The sequence below is a fragment of the Cricetulus griseus genome, chromosome 4 (assembly GCF_003668045.3).
Source record: "Cricetulus griseus strain 17A/GY chromosome 4, alternate assembly CriGri-PICRH-1.0, whole genome shotgun sequence".
Lineage (NCBI taxonomy): Eukaryota > Metazoa > Chordata > Mammalia > Rodentia > Cricetidae > Cricetulus > Cricetulus griseus.
The window spans coordinates 6,728,700-6,747,390 of NC_048597.1; the positions used below are offsets into that span (position 1 = coordinate 6,728,700).

Here is an 18,691-nt window from a genome sequence, read left to right on the forward strand (position 1 = left end):
CATCTTTAAAATATTTGAAGATAAAAGTTTAGAAATAGGGAGAGGTGGATAGATATGAGTGTTATGATTAGCTATGTTGTGTAAATATTCTTTCAGAGAAAGTTAGACATTTCTTTTGTTGCTTTTTATGAAAGTTAGATTTTTAAACTTAAATTATCTGTAAGTCATTTTAACTTCCATAACTTAGTTTCCCCTCCAGTTATCTTGTTACATTTTTTCATCTTAAATTTGTTCCTAAATATAGTAATAATGATAGTTTGGGGAGGACAAGGAAACTGTCATGGTGGAGGCTCTTGAGATAAGTCGATGTTGTAAACTTCAAAAGAGATTAAAAGCCAGTTTTAAGCTTTAGTTCCTAGAGATGTCTTCCCAGCTTAAAAAGAGACATTCCAAGTACCTAAGTCAGAGAACTCTTTATGATGCCAGCACAGGCTTGAGCTCTCACAGTAGGGGGTGGGATGCCTTATCTAAGGATTGAAGGATGCATCGTAGGTGCCTATGTCTTCAGTCTTGCATGATTGTAAAAAAGGACATTGGGGGAGTACAGATGAGAATTGTAAGTGACGGTGATATGGCAGTAATTGGGAAGTAAAAATTTCAGATAATGACTTTAAACGCTGTATAATCATTGCTGATCTGGGGACATTGTTGCCTGTTGTGTGGCATTTTGAAGAACAGAATGCCTCAGTCAGCTTGACCTTTTGGTGAACATTTGCCACTTCGACAACGGAATCATGCAAGAATATAAAGCTGCTTTATTACAGACATCTTTGTATTCCACCTGCCTTTTTTTATTTTCCATTTATAGTCTGTTCAGTTCAGGAAGATGCTGGAACATTGTGCCAGTGTTCCCAAACTCTAAATAGTGTGTTTTCCAAGTGTACTAACCACCATAGAATTTCTGGTTTCCTTAGGTATGTGTAGTGGTCCTTAGTGTTTTGTGGAAGTTTCAAAACATTTGACTTTGAAAGCTGGTAATTTATGTAAAGATTTTATTGCAAAATAAAGAAAACTTCCATTTGTTAGGAAGAGAGACATTGCAGAGTTTGATTTCAGATAGGTTAGTAATAGCTAGAAATTTTACTTCCCCTTTTGGTGTGATTGTACAATGTACAATAAAGCTGCAGACTAGCCTAACATTATAGGGTGCGTTGTGTATGTGAGTGCGTGGGGGAGCAGCTTAAAATTTGACATAGATGGAGCCATTGTAGCACAGCACAACAGCCATTTAAGCCAGAAAGTTTACCAAATGTGGTATGTGCCTGCAGGTGCAGCATTCAGGAGGATGAAACGGGGCAGCTTAGGGCTCATTGAGTTCTAGACCAGCTGAAGCTACATAGAGAGAGAGAGAGAGAGAGAGAGAGAGAGAGAGAGAGAGAGAGAGAGAGAGAGAGAGAGAGACTTCACCTTCAAAAATAAAAGCAGAAAGAAATCTACAAAATGGCTGTGTAGATCATGTTGCTGGAAAACTAAAAATAAGAACGTAGACTTGTAAACGCACACATTGCCTTCCCTGTTGTATTAGCACGCTGCGCTGAAGTTGCCTTTGCTGTGGTGGCCAGGCACTGGGCACGCAGCCTTTAGAGGCGGGGCTTCCTCACTTACACAGTGACTTGCTGTCTGCTCTGGTGGGGATCCTGCGTGTTTTGTCCATAGAGAGTGCTTGTTGAGGAAACCGGAAGTAGCATGGAGCCCTCAGATGAGCGACCGCTGAGGAGCTTGGTGTTACGGAGTGTGTTGTATTTTCACAGGTGCCACTGATTAATGACCTTGAATCAGCAATGCATCAGCTGTACAAACAGCGCGCTTCCCGCCTTGTCCAAAGACGACAAGATGATATTAAAGATGAATCTTCGGAGTTTTCAAGCCATTCAAGTCAGTCCATCTTGAAGGTTTTTATTTTTCATTAAACAACCTTGTTTACTTAGTGCAGCCTAATTGAAAATTAGACCTTTTTCTTTTAAAGCTTCCTTGTCCATCAGTTAGGTAGATGAAAAGTTGTGATGCATGGACTTGGAGTATGTCTAAGACTCTGTGTGACCTAACCAAGGAACTGAAAAATATACTAATGCTCTGTCAGTCACTTTCTCCTGGATGTCCTTTCCAGTCTGCCACCTTTAGAGCCGACAGTACACGATCAGTATTTATCTTAAAACCACCGCCTCTTTGCCCTAACGGACAGCCCACCCCACCCCTGCCTCTCAGTCCATTCTGTTCATGACTGATACAAATGCTGCCTCTGATCACAGTAGGAAATGCCGGGTTTAGGGGCCTGGGAACTCTGGGGAGGGAAGGGGAGCTGTGTCGTGTGGCACACAGTAGCTTCAGGAGTAGAGGCGTTTGGAGCTGACCCTCTGGGTAAAGCAAATGCTTTTGTATTCTCTTAAAATGTGATTTTTTTTTCTAGTTTACTGTGTGTACATAATTGTGTGTTTCCTTTTTTAGTCAGCCAATGTCTACAATTCTTGAAATTTTGTGGAAAATGTAGAAATTGAATTATATTACATATCACATTTTTTTTAAAAAAATTGGAAACCTTTTTAAATTTCCGAGGTTAAGATTCTTTAGCGGGGTGCCTTCAAAACCTTTTAATTCTGCTTCTGTCGCTGCACTCCATATTCTTGGGTGGTCTGGTGGGAGTTTTCTTAGTGTGGGCTCCTCATGGTTTCTTTGTACCTGTGCTAGCAGTCTGTGTATCAGTCACCTGATGTGCGCATTTAAAATGCAGATCTTCCAGTCACATACCTGGAGGTTCTTCCTAGGCCCTTCCCATCCAGAGATCTGCATGTTAAACAACTGTTCCAAATGATTCATAAAGGAGCCTAGTGCTGTTTTAGAACAATACATAGCCCGTCCTCCGAGTCAGGCCTTAGATCCATGGGAAGCATCCTCCTGTGTGTCTCATGGGTGTTGGAGAGGCGTAAAGAGAAGAGACAGTGGCTCTCAGATCTGACCCATGTAGCTTCAACTGCGAGCCGTTTGAATGGCTTTGGCCTGGTTTTGCTGTAAAAGTTTAAATTACTTAATTGACATTGGGAACCTAAATGACTAATGCGTCCCTCCCAGATTACTTTTGATCCAGAGAGCCAGATTTCGGGGGCAGACTACAGGTAACCATTGCACATCTAAAGGCAACAGTTCCTCCTAAGTTAGGTGGTGTGAGCTGTGTATCACACTCGCTGTCCTCGCTTTTCCTAATGTAGTCTTCATACTACAAGGCTGTGTAGCTATCTGGAGGCTGTGTAGCTATCTGGAGGCTGTGGCTATCGCCTGTGTGAGCTATCTGACAAAACTTGCATGAGACATTAAGGAATCAGTCCATTGTCCTTTTATTTTAAAAGAATCAGCACATCAGGTCAGGGCTATCTGTTTAGATTATAAGTTCTTACCTGCAGTTACTTAAGTTTTTATAGAAATGAAGGAAGCCGAATCATGAGGATTTCTCAACTAACTTGTAAGCTCTGGAGAATAGTTCCTAATATCAGCTCTTTTGAAGAAAGAACAAAAAACTGAGTTTTAAAAAGTCACCTTTTGAAAATAGTGAGCTCTAGAATAGTTTGGAGACATTGCAGAGCAGTATTTAGGGTTTGTTTTCCTGTTGCTCATTTAGTAGCAAAAATCTACATGAAAAATCTACATGAGCTTTAAATGATGCCATTCATTGTATGTGTCTGTCTGCCCACCAGTCGCTTGGTTTTTTGGTTGTTTTGTTTGTGTGTTTGTTTTTGTTTTTTTGTTTTGCTTTTCAATAACTATTCTGTATTTTCCAGAATGTCTTTTAAGTAGAAATGAGGGAGTTGCAGAAGACATTTTCCTTTCACCTCGTACTCTAAGCAAGTTTCTAGAGCCACTGACAGAGCTGTCATTGCATCAGTGATGTAATGGAAGCACCTAGTTCTCACACAGCTTCCAGTCTTCCTTTATTTGCATGTGTCTGTACCTGGGTGTGTGTACCGAGTGCAGGGGCCCCTGGAGGTCAGAAGCCTACAGCTCCGTAGCTAGAGTTTGGCTGTTGTGAGCTCCCCCCCCCCCATGTGGATACTGGAACCCAAACATGGGCCTTCTGCAAGAGCAGTGTGCACTCGTAATTACTGGGTCACCATTCCCGTTCTAATCTGTGTCTTCTGCATGAACAGGCACTATGACCACAAAGGCCAGTAGTACTAGTAATAGGTTCAAGAGACAGAGGAAACAGACTGCTGTTTACAATAGGGAACTTCAGAGCTCATTTATAGCTTCAGGGGATAATTTGTGGGGTGTCCCCTTTTTTTAGATGTGGAATTCCTACCTGCAGGCAAGCTGTCTACCAGCTGACCTGTGTCCTTGGCCTAGGTAACCGCTTAACAGAGGGTGGGATGCTGTTAAGGAAAGAAGCTAAAATGAAGCTGCTGGAATATAAATTTAAACCTAAGATTTGGAAACTAAAGGTTGAACAGTACCATGGAGTTTTCAGGAGGGCTAGACTATTACTAAGAGGAATTAAAGAGTGACAAGGGATGCCTGCTGTGAAAAGCGCTGAGGAGAAGGGTCTTTCTTGCTCAAGTGTCAGTCTGCAGTGTTGCTTGCCCCAAGAGTAGTGTTCAGTAAACTCCCGTGGACTAAGAGAGCACAAATTATTAAACCCTTGGCTATGAATCTGTTACGTCTTTGTACATGTTTCTTTGCTGTCATTTTATATCATTCAGCATCTTTCTTAAAAATACTATTTTTTTCATTTGCATGGATAATGTAGATTTTTTTTTTTTTTTTTGGTTTGTTCATTGTAATAGGATAAGCTAGTCCTGTTATTTAGACAGAAATAGTGAATGAGCCCAGCAGTAGTTGGCTCTTAAGAAATCAGTTTTAATTCTTCTACTTTTTCTCATGGAAATTCAATAATTCCAAGATTTGTTCTATACTAAAAAACCTATCTAGTTCTATATTAAAAACCTATCTAGTCATTGCAGAATCTTGCTGTGGGGTTAGCAAGCAGTCTTAACATAATGGCTTGTTCTGTGCAATTTCTTTCCTCATGATTGTTGAAGGAAGACTGTTAACTTTAACCATTTGTTGTTTTACAGATAAAGCTTTGATGGCACCAAATCTTGATTCCTTTGGACGTGATCGGGCACTGTATCAAGAACATGCAAAACGTCGGATAGCAGAGCGGGAGGCTAGGAGGTGATTCTGAAAATACTCGCTGTGCCTTGTTAAGGAAGCTGGAATTTCTTTTATCTAAATTCAGAAATCAATGTTTGTTATCTAGGACTCGCCGAAGGCAAGCCAGAGAGCAAACTGGTAAGATGGCGGATCACCTTGAAGGCCTTTCCAGTGATGATGAGGAGACGTCAACAGATATTACAAATTTCAATCTGGAGAAAGGTTAGACTTTTATTTGGAAATGAGACTCATCAAATTTTCTCTGCTTGGTTGTACTTTATTTTTTCTTTTGACTGAAATTTTTTTAAAAAAATTATACTTATTTTTTTGTGTGTATGTCTGTAATCCAGCATGGGCTTGTGGAGGCCAGGGGCAAGTTGTGAGTATTGGATCATACTTAGGTTACCAGGCTTGGTGGCCCACTGGAGCTTTCTTGATGACCCTTGTGAAATGGATAGAATTTTTGTGTCTTCTGTAATACGCAAGGTGTTGTTTTATACCCATTTTCTTTATATTGAATATTACAGTTCTCAATGATAAGAGGTACAGTGTTAGGAGATTTAATACTTGTATACAAAACCATGTGTTGGAGCCTGTGGTCCAGTGTACTGAAGCTTCTGCTCTGAAAGTGAAGGCTGGAGAGTGATCTGTGACTTCAACCAAAAGTAGTAGTCAGTACAGCTGGATGCTGGGCATTTCCAGCATAACCCCTGAGGAACTTCTCTTTCCCACCATTGGCTGTAGCCATTTGGAACTATATTGACTATGGGCCATTAGAGAACCTTATTCGCTGTGACTTTTTTCCTCCCCTCCATTGGGGTACTAGAGATTGAATTTAAGGTCTCACACTTGCTAGGCAAACCATCTGAGCTATCGTCTCAGCCTTTAAAAATAGATTGAGGGACAATCTCGCTAAGTTACTTAAACTGACCTTGAATTTGTGATCCTCTTGCCTCAGCACCCTAGTGTTACCAGGCCCAGTTTCTCTCACTTGGGATTTTTGAAATAGGGTCTCATAGCCTGTGCCCACTCTTGAGTTTCTACTTGTTACCTAGTCAAGGATTTTCCTAAACTCCTTGTCTTCCTGCCTCCACTTCCTAAATGCTGGGGTCACAGGGTGCATCATCACAATTAACGTCAGTATTTTTGTAGTGAACATTTCTGGACATGTGGAAATGTGAAAGAATGCTGATACTCTGCATTGGTGCAGCATCTGCTGGAAGATGCTGACATTTTACTGCTTTGCTTTATCTCTCTGTGTCTGTGTATGTCACTGCCCGCTTGGAAATGCCTCACTGTACACACCATGACATTTTACCTGTAAAGAATTGGGAACATGTTTCAGTTCTCCTGTCTCTGTACCTGTGTGCTGTGAACACTAAGTGACATTGTGCTGTTTTCAAACTTTTTTTCATTCTAGATCGCATTGTGAAAGAATCCAGCAAAGTGTTTGAAGACGTCCTTGAGAGTTTCTATTCAATTGACTGCATTAAAGCACAGTTTGAAGCATGGCGTTCAAAGTACTACACGTCCTACAAGGATGCGTACATTGGTCTTTGTCTGCCAAGACTGTTCGCCCCTCTCATCAGACTGCAGCTCCTCACCTGGACCCCTCTCGAGGTGTGTGCTTGCGTCCACTGTTGCTCAAAAGCAAGGCAACCCAGCCTTCGGATACTTTTGCCTTAAAAGCTTAAAAGAGAGGGAGAAAGCATAGTCTGTAATCAGTTAACCTAGACTGTATCTGAGGTTAGCCTGTTTTTAAATAATGGTTTTCTAATCACTCCTCCAAAAGCTTTCTTTGTGATTTCAGTTTATATAAAATTTTATTCTTAGGAAAAATTATGTGCATTAACACTGGGTTATGAGCACAAAGATGAGAAGTTAGTCTTTTTGTTCTAGGAGAACTTGGACTCTGATGGGAAAGTACAATAGGGCAGTTGTAAAACGAGGACTTGAACTAAGTGATTATGAAAAATAAAGGGTAAGACAAACTGGCACGTATGAAGAGGGAGTCAGGAGAGCCTGTGTTTCCGGTGTGTGTGTTTGAGGAGTAGAACTGTTTTGTCCCTGGTTGTAACAGTTCTGATAGCATCTTTTTAAGTTACTGACAGAGAGTTTCAATACCAATTGATGGTTACTGAATGAGATGAGCAAACAATAAGGAAAAGGGGGCTTTTGATGACGCCTCTTAACATGCTAAAGGAGTTTGAACTCTGGAAACTGCTTGCTTCTGGGGGTGCCGGATCCAGTAGAGTTTTGTCCTGTGCTTGTCTCCATAGACTGGAGGCAGGGCTGTGCACTGGAAATCTTTTTATGTAGCTTCTTCCTCTAGCCACAGCTTGCAGCTTTCTTGGACTTGTTGAGCACCCATTGCTGTCCCAGCTTCACAGAGCTGTCCTGAGCTAGCTAGCGGTTTGCTTCATGGGCTTCTTTTCTTTTAATGCTCACAGTCCTCTGCACCTTTTGAAAACAGTTTTTTGTTTGTCCAGTGCTTGCTTGTTACAGCTGAGGGGTAACGCTAGCATGGCTGAAATTGGAAGTAGATAATGTTTTAAATTTTGAATAATGTTTTTAATATGTTGTAGGCAAAATGCTGTGACTTTGAATATATGCTGTGGTTTGAGTCTCTGCTGTTCTATGGCTGTGAAGAACGGGAGCAGGAGAAGGACGATGCTGACGTTGCTCTGTTACCCACCATTGTGGAGAAGGTGATTCTTCCCAAGCTGACAGGTAGCTATCGGCAGGGGCCTCCTTACACTGCATTTCTCAGACGTGCTTAGAGCTCATAGTCCAGTGACCATTTCATCACTGACCTTATATAATCTGTGTTAGTTACCACCTGCATGACCCAGGCATGTTAAAGATAGAAAATTCTTAGTCAGAGGCTTGAAGACTACTTTGCAGGGGACATAGAGAGCAATGCCTGATCAATAGGTTGGTTTCAGAGACTCAAGATGGTTTGATTGCAAACTGAATAGATATTTTGGGGAGTCATACACATCTGTTTTGTTCATTTTCTTGAAAGATTAGAAATTACTGTTATAGAAACCTATTTAATTTTTGAGAGGTTATCTGGTAGGATTGTAAGTTTAAAAATTATTAACATAATTAGAAAATAATTAAAAATAAAGTTAGAATGTAATTAGAAATTTTGGTTGTCTAAATAAGATTGACATTGAAGTAAGACATTGAAAGGAAACTGCAGTTTTTAACATCTTGTCTCTTGTTTTGCAACAGTGATAGCTGAAAACATGTGGGATCCCTTTTCTACAACACAGACTTCCAGAATGGTTGGAATCACACTAAAATTAATAAATGGCTATCCTTCGGTAGTCAATGCAGAAAATAAAAACACACAGGTACTTTAATTCCTATGCTTCGGAAGGTTTTTGTTCTTCTTTTAAAAATGGGCCAGAGTTTAAGAGAATAAATGGTTATTCTGAACCAGCCAGAGATCTGATTCTCCCAGTTGGGTGATCTGGGCTGTTAAAGCCTGGAGTATATACAATTAAGATGCTAGTTTTCAGTTGTACAAATCTCTAGGGCAGAAAGATACCATTATTCTATCACCAGCACAGCCCCTTCTAATTTCACTGGTCAAACATCCAGTAAGAACTGTACTGTGAGGGAGAATAGAACTAATCAGTAGATTAGTTGATAATTGATGATTGGAACTTAAATGGCATATTCAAAAATGGCCAGATACTCTTATGGTTACTCCCAAATGTAAAATTGTTCTCACTGAGCTGACTGGAAAAGGCTTTTCATCGTTGTTGAATTCAACTAACCTCACTTGAAAATGATCTTTATATAGTAAATTTGGAGTCAAGAAAATTTGTAAATAGCTGTATTGATTAGTAACTGTTGAAGTTATCTGGTAGAGTTGTATTAAAATTATTTAACATAATTCACTGTGACTGTTTTAACTCTGTAGGTGTATCTGAAAGCACTTTTATTGACATAATTTACTGTGACTGTTTTAACTCTGTAGGTGTATCTGAAAGCACTTTTATTGACATAATTCACTGTGACTGTTTTAACTCTGTAGGTGTATCTGAAAGCACTTTTATTGAGGATGAGAAGAACTTTAGATGATGATGTATTCATGCCCTTATATCCCAAAAAGTAAGTAATTCATGCAAACATGAAGCACAGCATTCATTCCGTGTTTGCTTTCAGAGTCTATAAAGTTCTAGAAAAGTAAACATAGCTTGAAATACGAACTGTACCACTGTCGTATAAAAATCCCTCAGAGAGACTGGAGGGATTGGTTTTTTGATCAGAATAAAGCAGATAATGCTCTGTGTTCTTTCTTAGTGTCTCAGAAGTCAGTTTGGTTGTGTTGGTTTGCTCTGTGTGTTTGTTTTGTTTGGGCTTCAGACTCTTCCTCTTTTCTTTTTTATCTACCTCTCCTCTCCAACTTTGCTGGTCTTCTCTCCCTCTCCTCTGTATACCTCTGGTGTCTCTCCTTTCCCCTGTCTCCCTGCCCCCTCTCCTCTCTCTCCATCCCTGACCCTCTCTCCAGTCTCTATAGTCCTGTCCCTTTCTTTGTCCCTCTTTATACCCTGCCATGTGGTGTTTCTGGGATGAATGTTAAGCAGACTCTCTGCCCTGTGCCTCACCTGAGCTTCACACTCCTGAGTTCTGATCTTGTTTATTTGTAGATATTCTTGTTGATAAGAATCAAATAGCATTTACTTACATGATATTTGATTGTGTTTTATTTCTCTTTTAGTGTCTTAGAAAATAAAAATTCTGGGCCTTACTTATTTTTTCAACGACAGTTTTGGTCTTCTGTCAAGGTATGTATTCATAGACCATCTGAAAATATATAATTTTTTGGGCTTTAGTATATTTTGAAAGAATTTTTGTTTGACTCTAGGCTTGTATTGTGAGACACACACACACTCTCTCTCTCTCTCTCTGTGTCTCTCCTATATCTTATAACCAAATACTATTCTAAAAGTTTATTTTAGTTTGACGTCTCTCAGGAACATTTGAAAGTAAGGCCCAGGCTGTCTCACAGACTGCTTAACTGGGTCACAGTACTGAATACAGAGAGTTGTGTTCAGTAGCTGGAACAGCAGCTCTCTCTTGAGTTTCAGGGTATAGCACTGGCCAAAACAGAAGCCTTTCCAGTGGAGTTGACATACACTCTGCAGGTAGATGGTGTTTGATTCCAGTTGTGGTGTCGATGAAGGAATCCCCAGGGAGCTGAGATGGGCAACTCTAGTTAAGTTATAGAATCCAGGTAAAGGAGAACTGGTTTTGATAATGTTTGAAACAAGTACAGGATGGCCAGGGTTAGGGAAACAGTAGGGTCATGCAAAGGCTGTTCTTATCCTGAAGGTTATAGGAAGCCATCAAATTCTGTCTCTCTCCATTTCTCCTTAGGGTAGTTTACACACACTTGCTCTTCAGTTCATAGCTCCATGAGTTTTCATAAAGTACAGTTGTCACCACTACCAAGATGAAAGACTCATCTCCCCCAAACTCCCCTGTGGAGTTTAGCCCACTTCTGACCATCCTAACCTGTTCGTGTTCTGTGGTCTTCTTTGCAAGAATATTTTGTCAGTGGAAGCCTACCGTAGGGACCATCTAAGTCTGACTCTCTGGGAGTGTTTTGAGATTCATTTGCATTGTGTATTTTACTGCTGAGGGATTCTGTGAGGTGCCTTGTGGAGTTTAAGAGTTGAGTTCTTGTTTCGGTTTAGTTCATTTCCTAACTAGGAGGAATTGAAATGGTCTCCAGTTGGAGTGAGTAGAGATAGAGATGTGTGTGTATGCTCATTTCATTTCTCTTGAGTGAAGAAGCAGGAGGGGCTCTTTGTGCTCTTGGTGTTCACCAACAGCATGTGACCCTTCTGTTTACTCCTTACTCTCCATTTTGCGCCTTCCTTAGTGGTGTTGAGCCTGATTTCATGTACTTGCCTTCTGTGTGCTCTTAGGTATGCTCATATTTTAAGTTGACTGTTTTCCTTCTTATTGAGCTTATTGTTCTGTGTTCTGGAGGGAACATAGGGAGATGAGTTTTAAACCTTTGTCTCTGGTTTGTCTTTTAACTTTTCGTTCAAGTATTGCAAATGTAGAAGTTCTGGTGGGTTTTTGTTGTTGTTGAACCGGGTCGTCTGTAGCCCAGGCCTACTCAGACTCGCTGCGTTGAACTCCTACCCTCTCACCGCAGTGCAGAGTGCAAGCTGCATCACTTAGGATGATGCTGCGTTCTGGGCCTTGGACCCCGCTGCCTGCCAAGCTGAGCCAAATCCTCAGCACCACAGTTCTAATTTGTCTCCTTCTGCTGTTAAGGTTGTTTGTGCTTCAGCAGTCATACTTAGAAATCTTTTCCTAACAGAGAGCCACGAACTTTCTCCTGTACCTTGAAATTTCGTAGTTTTGGGTTTTACATTAGCTGTGCCATCCATTTACATTTTTATTTTTGGGGCTGGAGAGATGGCTCAGTGGTTAAGAGAAGTAAGGACCCAAGTACTCTCATGGTGGTTCACAAACACCTGTATGTAACTCCTGTTCAAGGGGATGGAACTTCCTCTTCTGGTTTCTAGGACACTAGAACATCCATATACACAAAATTAAATAAAATGAAAATTCAGGTTTTATTGTAGATGTGAGGCCTGGATTTGATCCTTTGTTCCGGTGCTGTTTGCTGTGACAACAGTCCTCTCTCCATTGAGTTGCTTCACCTTAGTTGAAAGTTGGTTGAGTGTAGATGTGAGAATCATGGTTTTTAGTGTGGAAAGGAGAAACAAGTGGCCACCTTTAAGATGACTTTGTGCTGTATAGAGCTAATGTGTTGGAGTAGGCTGAGAATGGTGATAATGAAAATTGGAACTTTTTGTTATCTGTTTATTGTGCTGCACCCTTTGTATTGAAGCCTCAGAATGTCTGTAAGTAGACACTATGACAGCCATTCTTTGTGTAGGTCAGGGAGGTACAGTCTGACCTGCAGTCTTGTTCCATTGGTAAGACAAAATGTGAGTCTAATTCAGGCCAGCCTGCCTGAGTAGCTCGTCTTCACAGAATTCTGCAAGAGAATTAATTTTGAATACCTTCGAGTCTCCATTGTGTGTAATGACTGGTCTCTTAAGGGGACTAGCCTTGTGTTGTCCTTAAGGAAATTGAGTGGAGATACTTGGGTCATTTCTGTAGGTTTATTTCTGTTGTGGAACTCTGCCTGAGAAAAGGTGCACTGGTGTGCCTGCTGTAATCCCTGGGATAATTGTGGAATGAAGAAAGAGGGTTAGAGAAGCTGACCGGTTGGATGGAGGTGGAGTCACATTACTTGACAAAGAGACTTCTGGCCTGAGTAGCTGGCTGCATGATGCTTCTATTTACTGAACTGAGAAACACTGGGAAACTAGACGTTGTGGTGGGGTGGGTGAGGCTCTCATCTCACGACAGGGTTCTTCGTCTTATCCATACATGTCCAGCGTGAGCTGCTGGAGCCGTCCAGAAGGTGGGACTCAGTTAAGATGGGTGATGTGTCAGCCATGCCGTGTTAGAGTCAGAGATAAAGTCCTGGTGAGGGCCGGTTGATCTGGGAAACAACATGCCTGAGAGTACTTTCTACACTGACAGGAAATGGTCTCTGGCGTGGTGACCAGTGTGATATCCGTTAGTTACATGCTGCCATCCATGTTTTAGCTAATTAAAATTTGAAGTTCAAGTATTTTTTGTTTGTTTGTTTTTTTCTGCAGGAAACATTTAGATACTTCAGAAATGTTTATTAATGCTTATTCCAGGCATTCATTCTTATTTTATTTGGTGTTTTACTATGTAACTAATTTACTTTGTACTTATTAATAATTGCTTGCTATTGCCTCTCAATAACTCTTTCTTTCTTTTCAGCTATTGGGAAATTTCCTCCAGTGGTATGGCATTTTTTCAAACAAAACTCTTCAGGAGTTGTCAATAGATGGCTTGTTAAATAGATACATTCTCATGGCTTTTCAGAATTCAGAATATGGAGATGACAGCATCAAAAAAGCCCAAAATGTGAGTTGGATAACACTGTAGTTGTAAAGCTTCCACATCAAAGCAAGCTCAGTTCTCTCTGTGTGAAGAATAGGATTTTTATAAATACTAACTGTTAAAAAGTTAACAGTTAAACTACCCAGGGAGTCCCAAACACGTTACCTTTTTTTAACCCCCCAAAATAAGACAATTGATCTTAACCAAGAAGCCAGGATATGATATTTGAACGTGTATCTGTCTATATATGTGGTTTTGTGAGTGTTTTTGTAGATACCAATTAAATTTTTATTTTAGGAGTAATTTCATAGTTTGTTTTGAACAGTTCAGAATAACTTATTTTTCTCTCATTTAAATAATTTTAATATTGTTGGGTTTTCTACTTGCAGTCAAAAGTTATACAATTTGATGGTTTTAAATATTATGTATTTGTAATAATCATTAACAGTTACAACAATCATTAAATTAATATAAATTAGCTAATAACAGTATTTTTTCAAAATCTCAGACTAAGTCTCTGACATGTACCTTGAAAATATTTGTGTATATTTCCTGCAAAGCTGAATGTTACTCATGGCTAGACCAGAGCCATTAGTATCAGGGCATTCGCACTGACATTGTACTGTTGGCTAATCTTAGTGATCTATTCCAGCCTTTCAGTAATGTAAAACATCTTCACTGGCTGAAGAAATACCCAGTTTATAATTAACAAGTCTTTTTAGTGTCCTTTAATCAGGAGGAGTGCTTCATTCTCTCTTGACCTTTACAACCTTGCCATCTCTGAAGGTGACAGGCAGTTATTTGTAATGTGCTTTTGGTGTGAGCTCATCTAAGATTGCTCCATTAGAGTCAGGTTCTGCATCTTTGCTAAAGGTTGTTCCCCACTCCCTGAATGTGGTTAATCCTGAGAAGTACACTTCTGCAACCTACAGTCGTACAACTCGCCCCCCTCCCTTTTTTAACTTTTTATTTATTCTCTGTGTCTTTCACATCATACGTCCTGATCCCACCCATTCCTCCCTTCCCCAATAAAACAAAATAAGATTTAGGGGGGACAATCTCCTCATGGAAGCTGCCGTGTGACACAGTGAGTCAGGCATTTTTACATGCAGGCATGGGGTGGGAGGGGTGCGATGCGATGTGGGACCTTCAGATTCAGGGCTGAGGGTCTCCACTCCCAGGGCATCCCACATGTCCTGGAAGAGTCCCAGTGAGCGCGCCCAGTGTCGATGATGTGGAAGAGACCAGGGGCCTTGAACCAGACCAGTGATTCTTACTGGTGAACATGTCCCCCCTTTAAGAGAGTGCTTTCTTTCTGGAATGAGATGTTTTGGCTTATTTTATACCTGCTGTGTCCCAGGGCTAAGTCTTTCCTTCAGTAACCCTTGCTTCTTACAGTGGTCAGCCTTCTTTAGCCATTTGGATAACAGCTGCACGAAGTAGACTGTCCTCTTGAGGGAGCCAGTTTCATACTTCTTAAGCCTTGGCACTAAGACTGGACTGTCACAATCCCCTGTTCCACTGGGTTAAGATCTGGCTGTGTACTGTATCTCTGGTATAGATAGTCTTAATTTTACTTTGAGCTAATGGGTTCCGGTAACCAACATGAATGCTGCTCACTGAAGTTTTCTGGAAGGAAGAGACTAGTACCATGTTTATACATGTGTTTTCATAAGGGGGACTTGGTTTGCTTAAGTCACAGTGATAACTGGAAAAAAGGCAACCAGTTATCAATTTTATGTCTATTTAAATACTTGACAAGTTATCTTGTTTTGAGTGTCTGACGTATTGTAAAAAAATCAGACATCGGTATAGTTAATGTAGGAAGTCAGGTTTTAAAAAAAGATACCTTATATAGTAGTAAATGATAGCCACTATGTAGCTTTAGCTTTTTGACATTTCATTCTGTTTTAACTATTTTATTTGCATCTTCTTCATAGGTAATCAACTGTTTCCCCAAGCAGTGGTTTGTGAATCTGAAAGGAGAAAGAACTATTTCTCAGTTAGAAAATTTTTGCCGGTATCTTGTACATTTAGCAGATACAATTTATAGAAATAGTATTGGGTGCTCTGACGTGGAAAAAAGAAATGCAAGGTAATTTATTTTTTTCAGTTAATGAAATGATAGAGTTTCTTTAGTAGTCAGATTTAATATTAAATCAAGTGGAGTCATTTTAACTTATTTCTTAATTTATTGTTTAAATAATTTCATTATATTATGTATGTATATATAAGATGTACTCTGATCATATTCTCTTAAATTGTACATTTATTTACTGTTACAACCCTACCAAAATACATAATTTTTTGTACAATTTTTGTCTTTTTTTTCCCCATTCCATTAAATTTGGATGCTTTTAGAGAAAACTTAGAGTAAGGGTCATGCCTGTGGCAGTGGATAAACTTGTATTTTTGTCTGCCATGAGGAATTGAGTAGATTGTGAGTTTTGGGGTACAGTGATTCTTCGCCTGTAATGTTTCATTATGGGGATGTGAAGCCTGGAAAGAATGATCACTGACGTGTGGACTGTATTAAAGAGTATTTCAGAGCCTTTATGCTCTGGACCATTTCCTCGTTGTTTTTTTTGTTTTGTTTTGTTTTCCCTCATTGTTTTGGGAACAGTATTTCTAATTTTCATGAAAAATTTCTAGGACAGACCCCAGCCTGCTCACAAGTGTGAACCTCAGCTTGCTTGTTAGGAGCCTGAGGCAGTTCAAGGCCTGCCTGGGCTTCAGAGTGAGCTCAGGCTAGCCTAAGAACTTTGTAAACATAGGGGCAACTGGAGCTTGTTAGACATGTGTTCTGTTTTCTCCGTACTGAGTAACCCTGGAGGGAGGCTCGGAGATGGGCATTTTCTCATCCTCTCCAGAATTCTGATGTCAGTATCTCCGAGTTTCTTCACAAGGTGGATTGACTTAAGGCAGGTCTGATAAGGAAAGCAGAACTAGGCTTTATTGAATCAATTTTAAAGGAGTTGAAAGTTTGTCTCTTCATAGGCTGATAATGAGGACAAATGGTTTTTGTTTAAGTAGTGCTCCACAAGAGCTGGGGCTTTCTGCTTGGGAAGCAGAGAGACAGAACTCCAAAGGGGTTTGGGATCTTTACTGCTTTTCTTCCCAGATATTGATGAAAATCATTTCTCACAATAAAATTGTTTCTGTTTAGAATGAATTTCTTTTTCTGGGCCAGTCATTCAAACATAGGTTTTGTTTGGATAAATAACATACATTTTTTTCCATTTGTTTGTTTTGAGAGTGGGGTACATACTGTACGGTGCATGTGTGGAGGGCAGAGGAGAGCTCCCAGGGTTTGGCTCTCTTTACACCATGCAGGATTTGGAGAGCAGCTCTGCATTAGGTTTGGTAGCAAGTATCTTTATACTGTGAGCCATCTTGCTAGCCCTACAGATGTTTTAAAACAGTTGTAGCTTGCATGTCTTGTTCTCAGTATTTAAGAATGTATGCCTGGAAAAGTTGTTTTGCAGATTCTCTAAGGTAGTTGTAAAATCAAGAACAAATTTTATCTCAATATAACATGATGATTTTTTTTTTTTCTCTTTTAGAGAAAACATAAAACAGATAGTAAAGCTTCTTGCAAGTGTTCGGGCTTTGGATCATGCTGTGTCTGTTGCAAGTGACCACAATGTGAAAGAACTTAAGTCTCTGATTGAAGGAAAATAGATCTGAGACCGAAAAGTGTTTGCTTTGCTACCATTCCCAGTGTGTAAATTTTGTATATATGTAAAGTTTCTTAAACTGTAAGATAACTGTTTAAATACAAAAACATTATATTAATACTGTGTCCTTAAATGTGATTTCTTCAGAACGAAAGGAATTCAGATTATTTCTAGGAGTCTATGAATGTTTTCCTTACTGCCTGTCATATTTTGTTTATGGAAGTATTTTGTATCGTCATTAAATTAACTTGGTTTAAGTGTCCTCTATAAATGATGTGTGTGCAGTGTAAATTGTGTAATTATGCACATATATATGTATATTTCTACCACCGTGGACTTTCATGCTGGAAATTTGCAGTGTTTTTCTACAGAGGAAGTTTTTTAACAACAGAAAATTACGCAGTAATTTAGGGAACACTGTGTTGCTGCAACAGAAGGGCTGGTAGGCGGTGGGTGGATCTTCACTCCCATTGGCTGGCATTTCTGTCACTTGTGCTCTGCTGCCTTATACGAGAGCGAAGTGAGTGAGTGTATAATGTCTGTACATCAGCCTTGGAGGCCAGTGTGGGTTTAATATGCGCTGCAGGTGATGCTTACGAGTTTGGGGTGGGAGCTCAGTTTAGTTTTTGACAATAAGCCCACAAACTAACTGCATGGTTTAAGGCTGACTGTCCTTTCTCATTCATGATTTTACTCCCGGCCCAGCTTATAGATACATGAATTTCTATTGTCCATCATATTTTAAATCCCACATATGTGAGTTATATATGCAATAAAGAATATGCCTTGCTGACTAGACGCACCCAGGCAATTTACTATTGGTGGTCTTCTGTAATGTTTATACCACATTGTAAATACTCAGAGAAACTTGTTTTAAAGTTAATGCTTTCTGATTCTGTGGTTTTCAAAAGAGGAACTTTTTGGAAATTAAGGACTATTGTTTGATAATTATGTGTAATTAAGCTTTAGCCAAGCATTAAATTTTTAAATACATCCTTTGTTGTATTTTGCTGGTGACTAAGTTTAGAGTATTTCAGATGATGCGTACAGTGAGGCTGTTAGCAGTCCAGTGAATACTCTTAAAGCCAGATAGTTACATAGGACAGTGTCCTTTCTCCATCAGTTGTGTTACGTTTGCAGGGTCAGTCTTACTGTCGTGTAGTCATTCTGGGTGACTTTTTTGTTTTAACTTTGTGGGATCCTGAATGGAATTAAAATTTATAATGCTCATTCTCAATGTCAGTGAATTAAACACAAATAGGTATTGGGCCTTAAACGATGTGTTTCCAAGCTGTCATATAAGCCATTCTTCTATGTTTTTAGTAACTCTTAGATAAGCCCTGAGACTTTCTATCCTAGTTTTCAGGAACAGGTTTGAAACTATCCTGGGACTCTTGATACGAGGTAAAAGTAGCACAGAAGTGTGCATTTAAAATAGTGGTCTTTATGTCTCCACAAGGTATTTGTAGCTCCTAAACGAGTAAAGAACACTAAAAAGGGAATTCTCAGTTGCGGTAACAGTGTCATGTACTAGTTGAGTGTCTTAAAATAATGACTCTGTTGAGTGCCGAAGGCCAGAAATTGGAAGTGTTCGTGTCCTATGAAGGTTCCCACCATAATTTTCCAGTCTGTCGTTGGTCCTCATGAATATCTGATTCTCTTCGGCATCCTTTGTAACAGTACTTGTGATTTCATGTAGGACTCCTGCTATCCACAGTGATCTACTGAATATCCAAAACCACCTCGGATTTTTTTGCCTAGTCATGTACCATTTGCTGGCTTCAAGTATCAGTGTGAATATTTTGAGGTGGTTTATCAGGAGCCTCATGCTCATTTTCAAAGTCAAGGCATTGGCTTCTCTGCAAACCTTCAGACTATACCACTGAAGC

The 18,691-nt window shown here is 39.8% G+C and overlaps 1 protein-coding gene across 1 annotated transcript in view; it reads left to right on the forward strand.

Moving 5' to 3' along the window:
- Paxbp1 (PAX3 and PAX7 binding protein 1) overlaps window positions 1–17,795 on the forward strand; it is a 31,991-nt gene extending 14,196 nt beyond the window's left edge. Inside the window, 11 exon segments of the mRNA XM_027415748.1 lie at window positions 1,752–1,875; window positions 5,061–5,160; window positions 5,246–5,361; window positions 6,560–6,759; window positions 7,725–7,869; window positions 8,377–8,498; window positions 9,188–9,264; window positions 9,875–9,941; window positions 13,003–13,149; window positions 15,066–15,220; window positions 16,689–17,795. Of these exon segments, the coding sequence (XP_027271549.1) occupies window positions 1,752–1,875; window positions 5,061–5,160; window positions 5,246–5,361; window positions 6,560–6,759; window positions 7,725–7,869; window positions 8,377–8,498; window positions 9,188–9,264; window positions 9,875–9,941; window positions 13,003–13,149; window positions 15,066–15,220; window positions 16,689–16,806 (1,371 nt within the window). The 3' untranslated portion in view covers window positions 16,807–17,795.
- The last annotated feature ends 896 nt before the right edge of the window (window positions 17,796–18,691 follow it).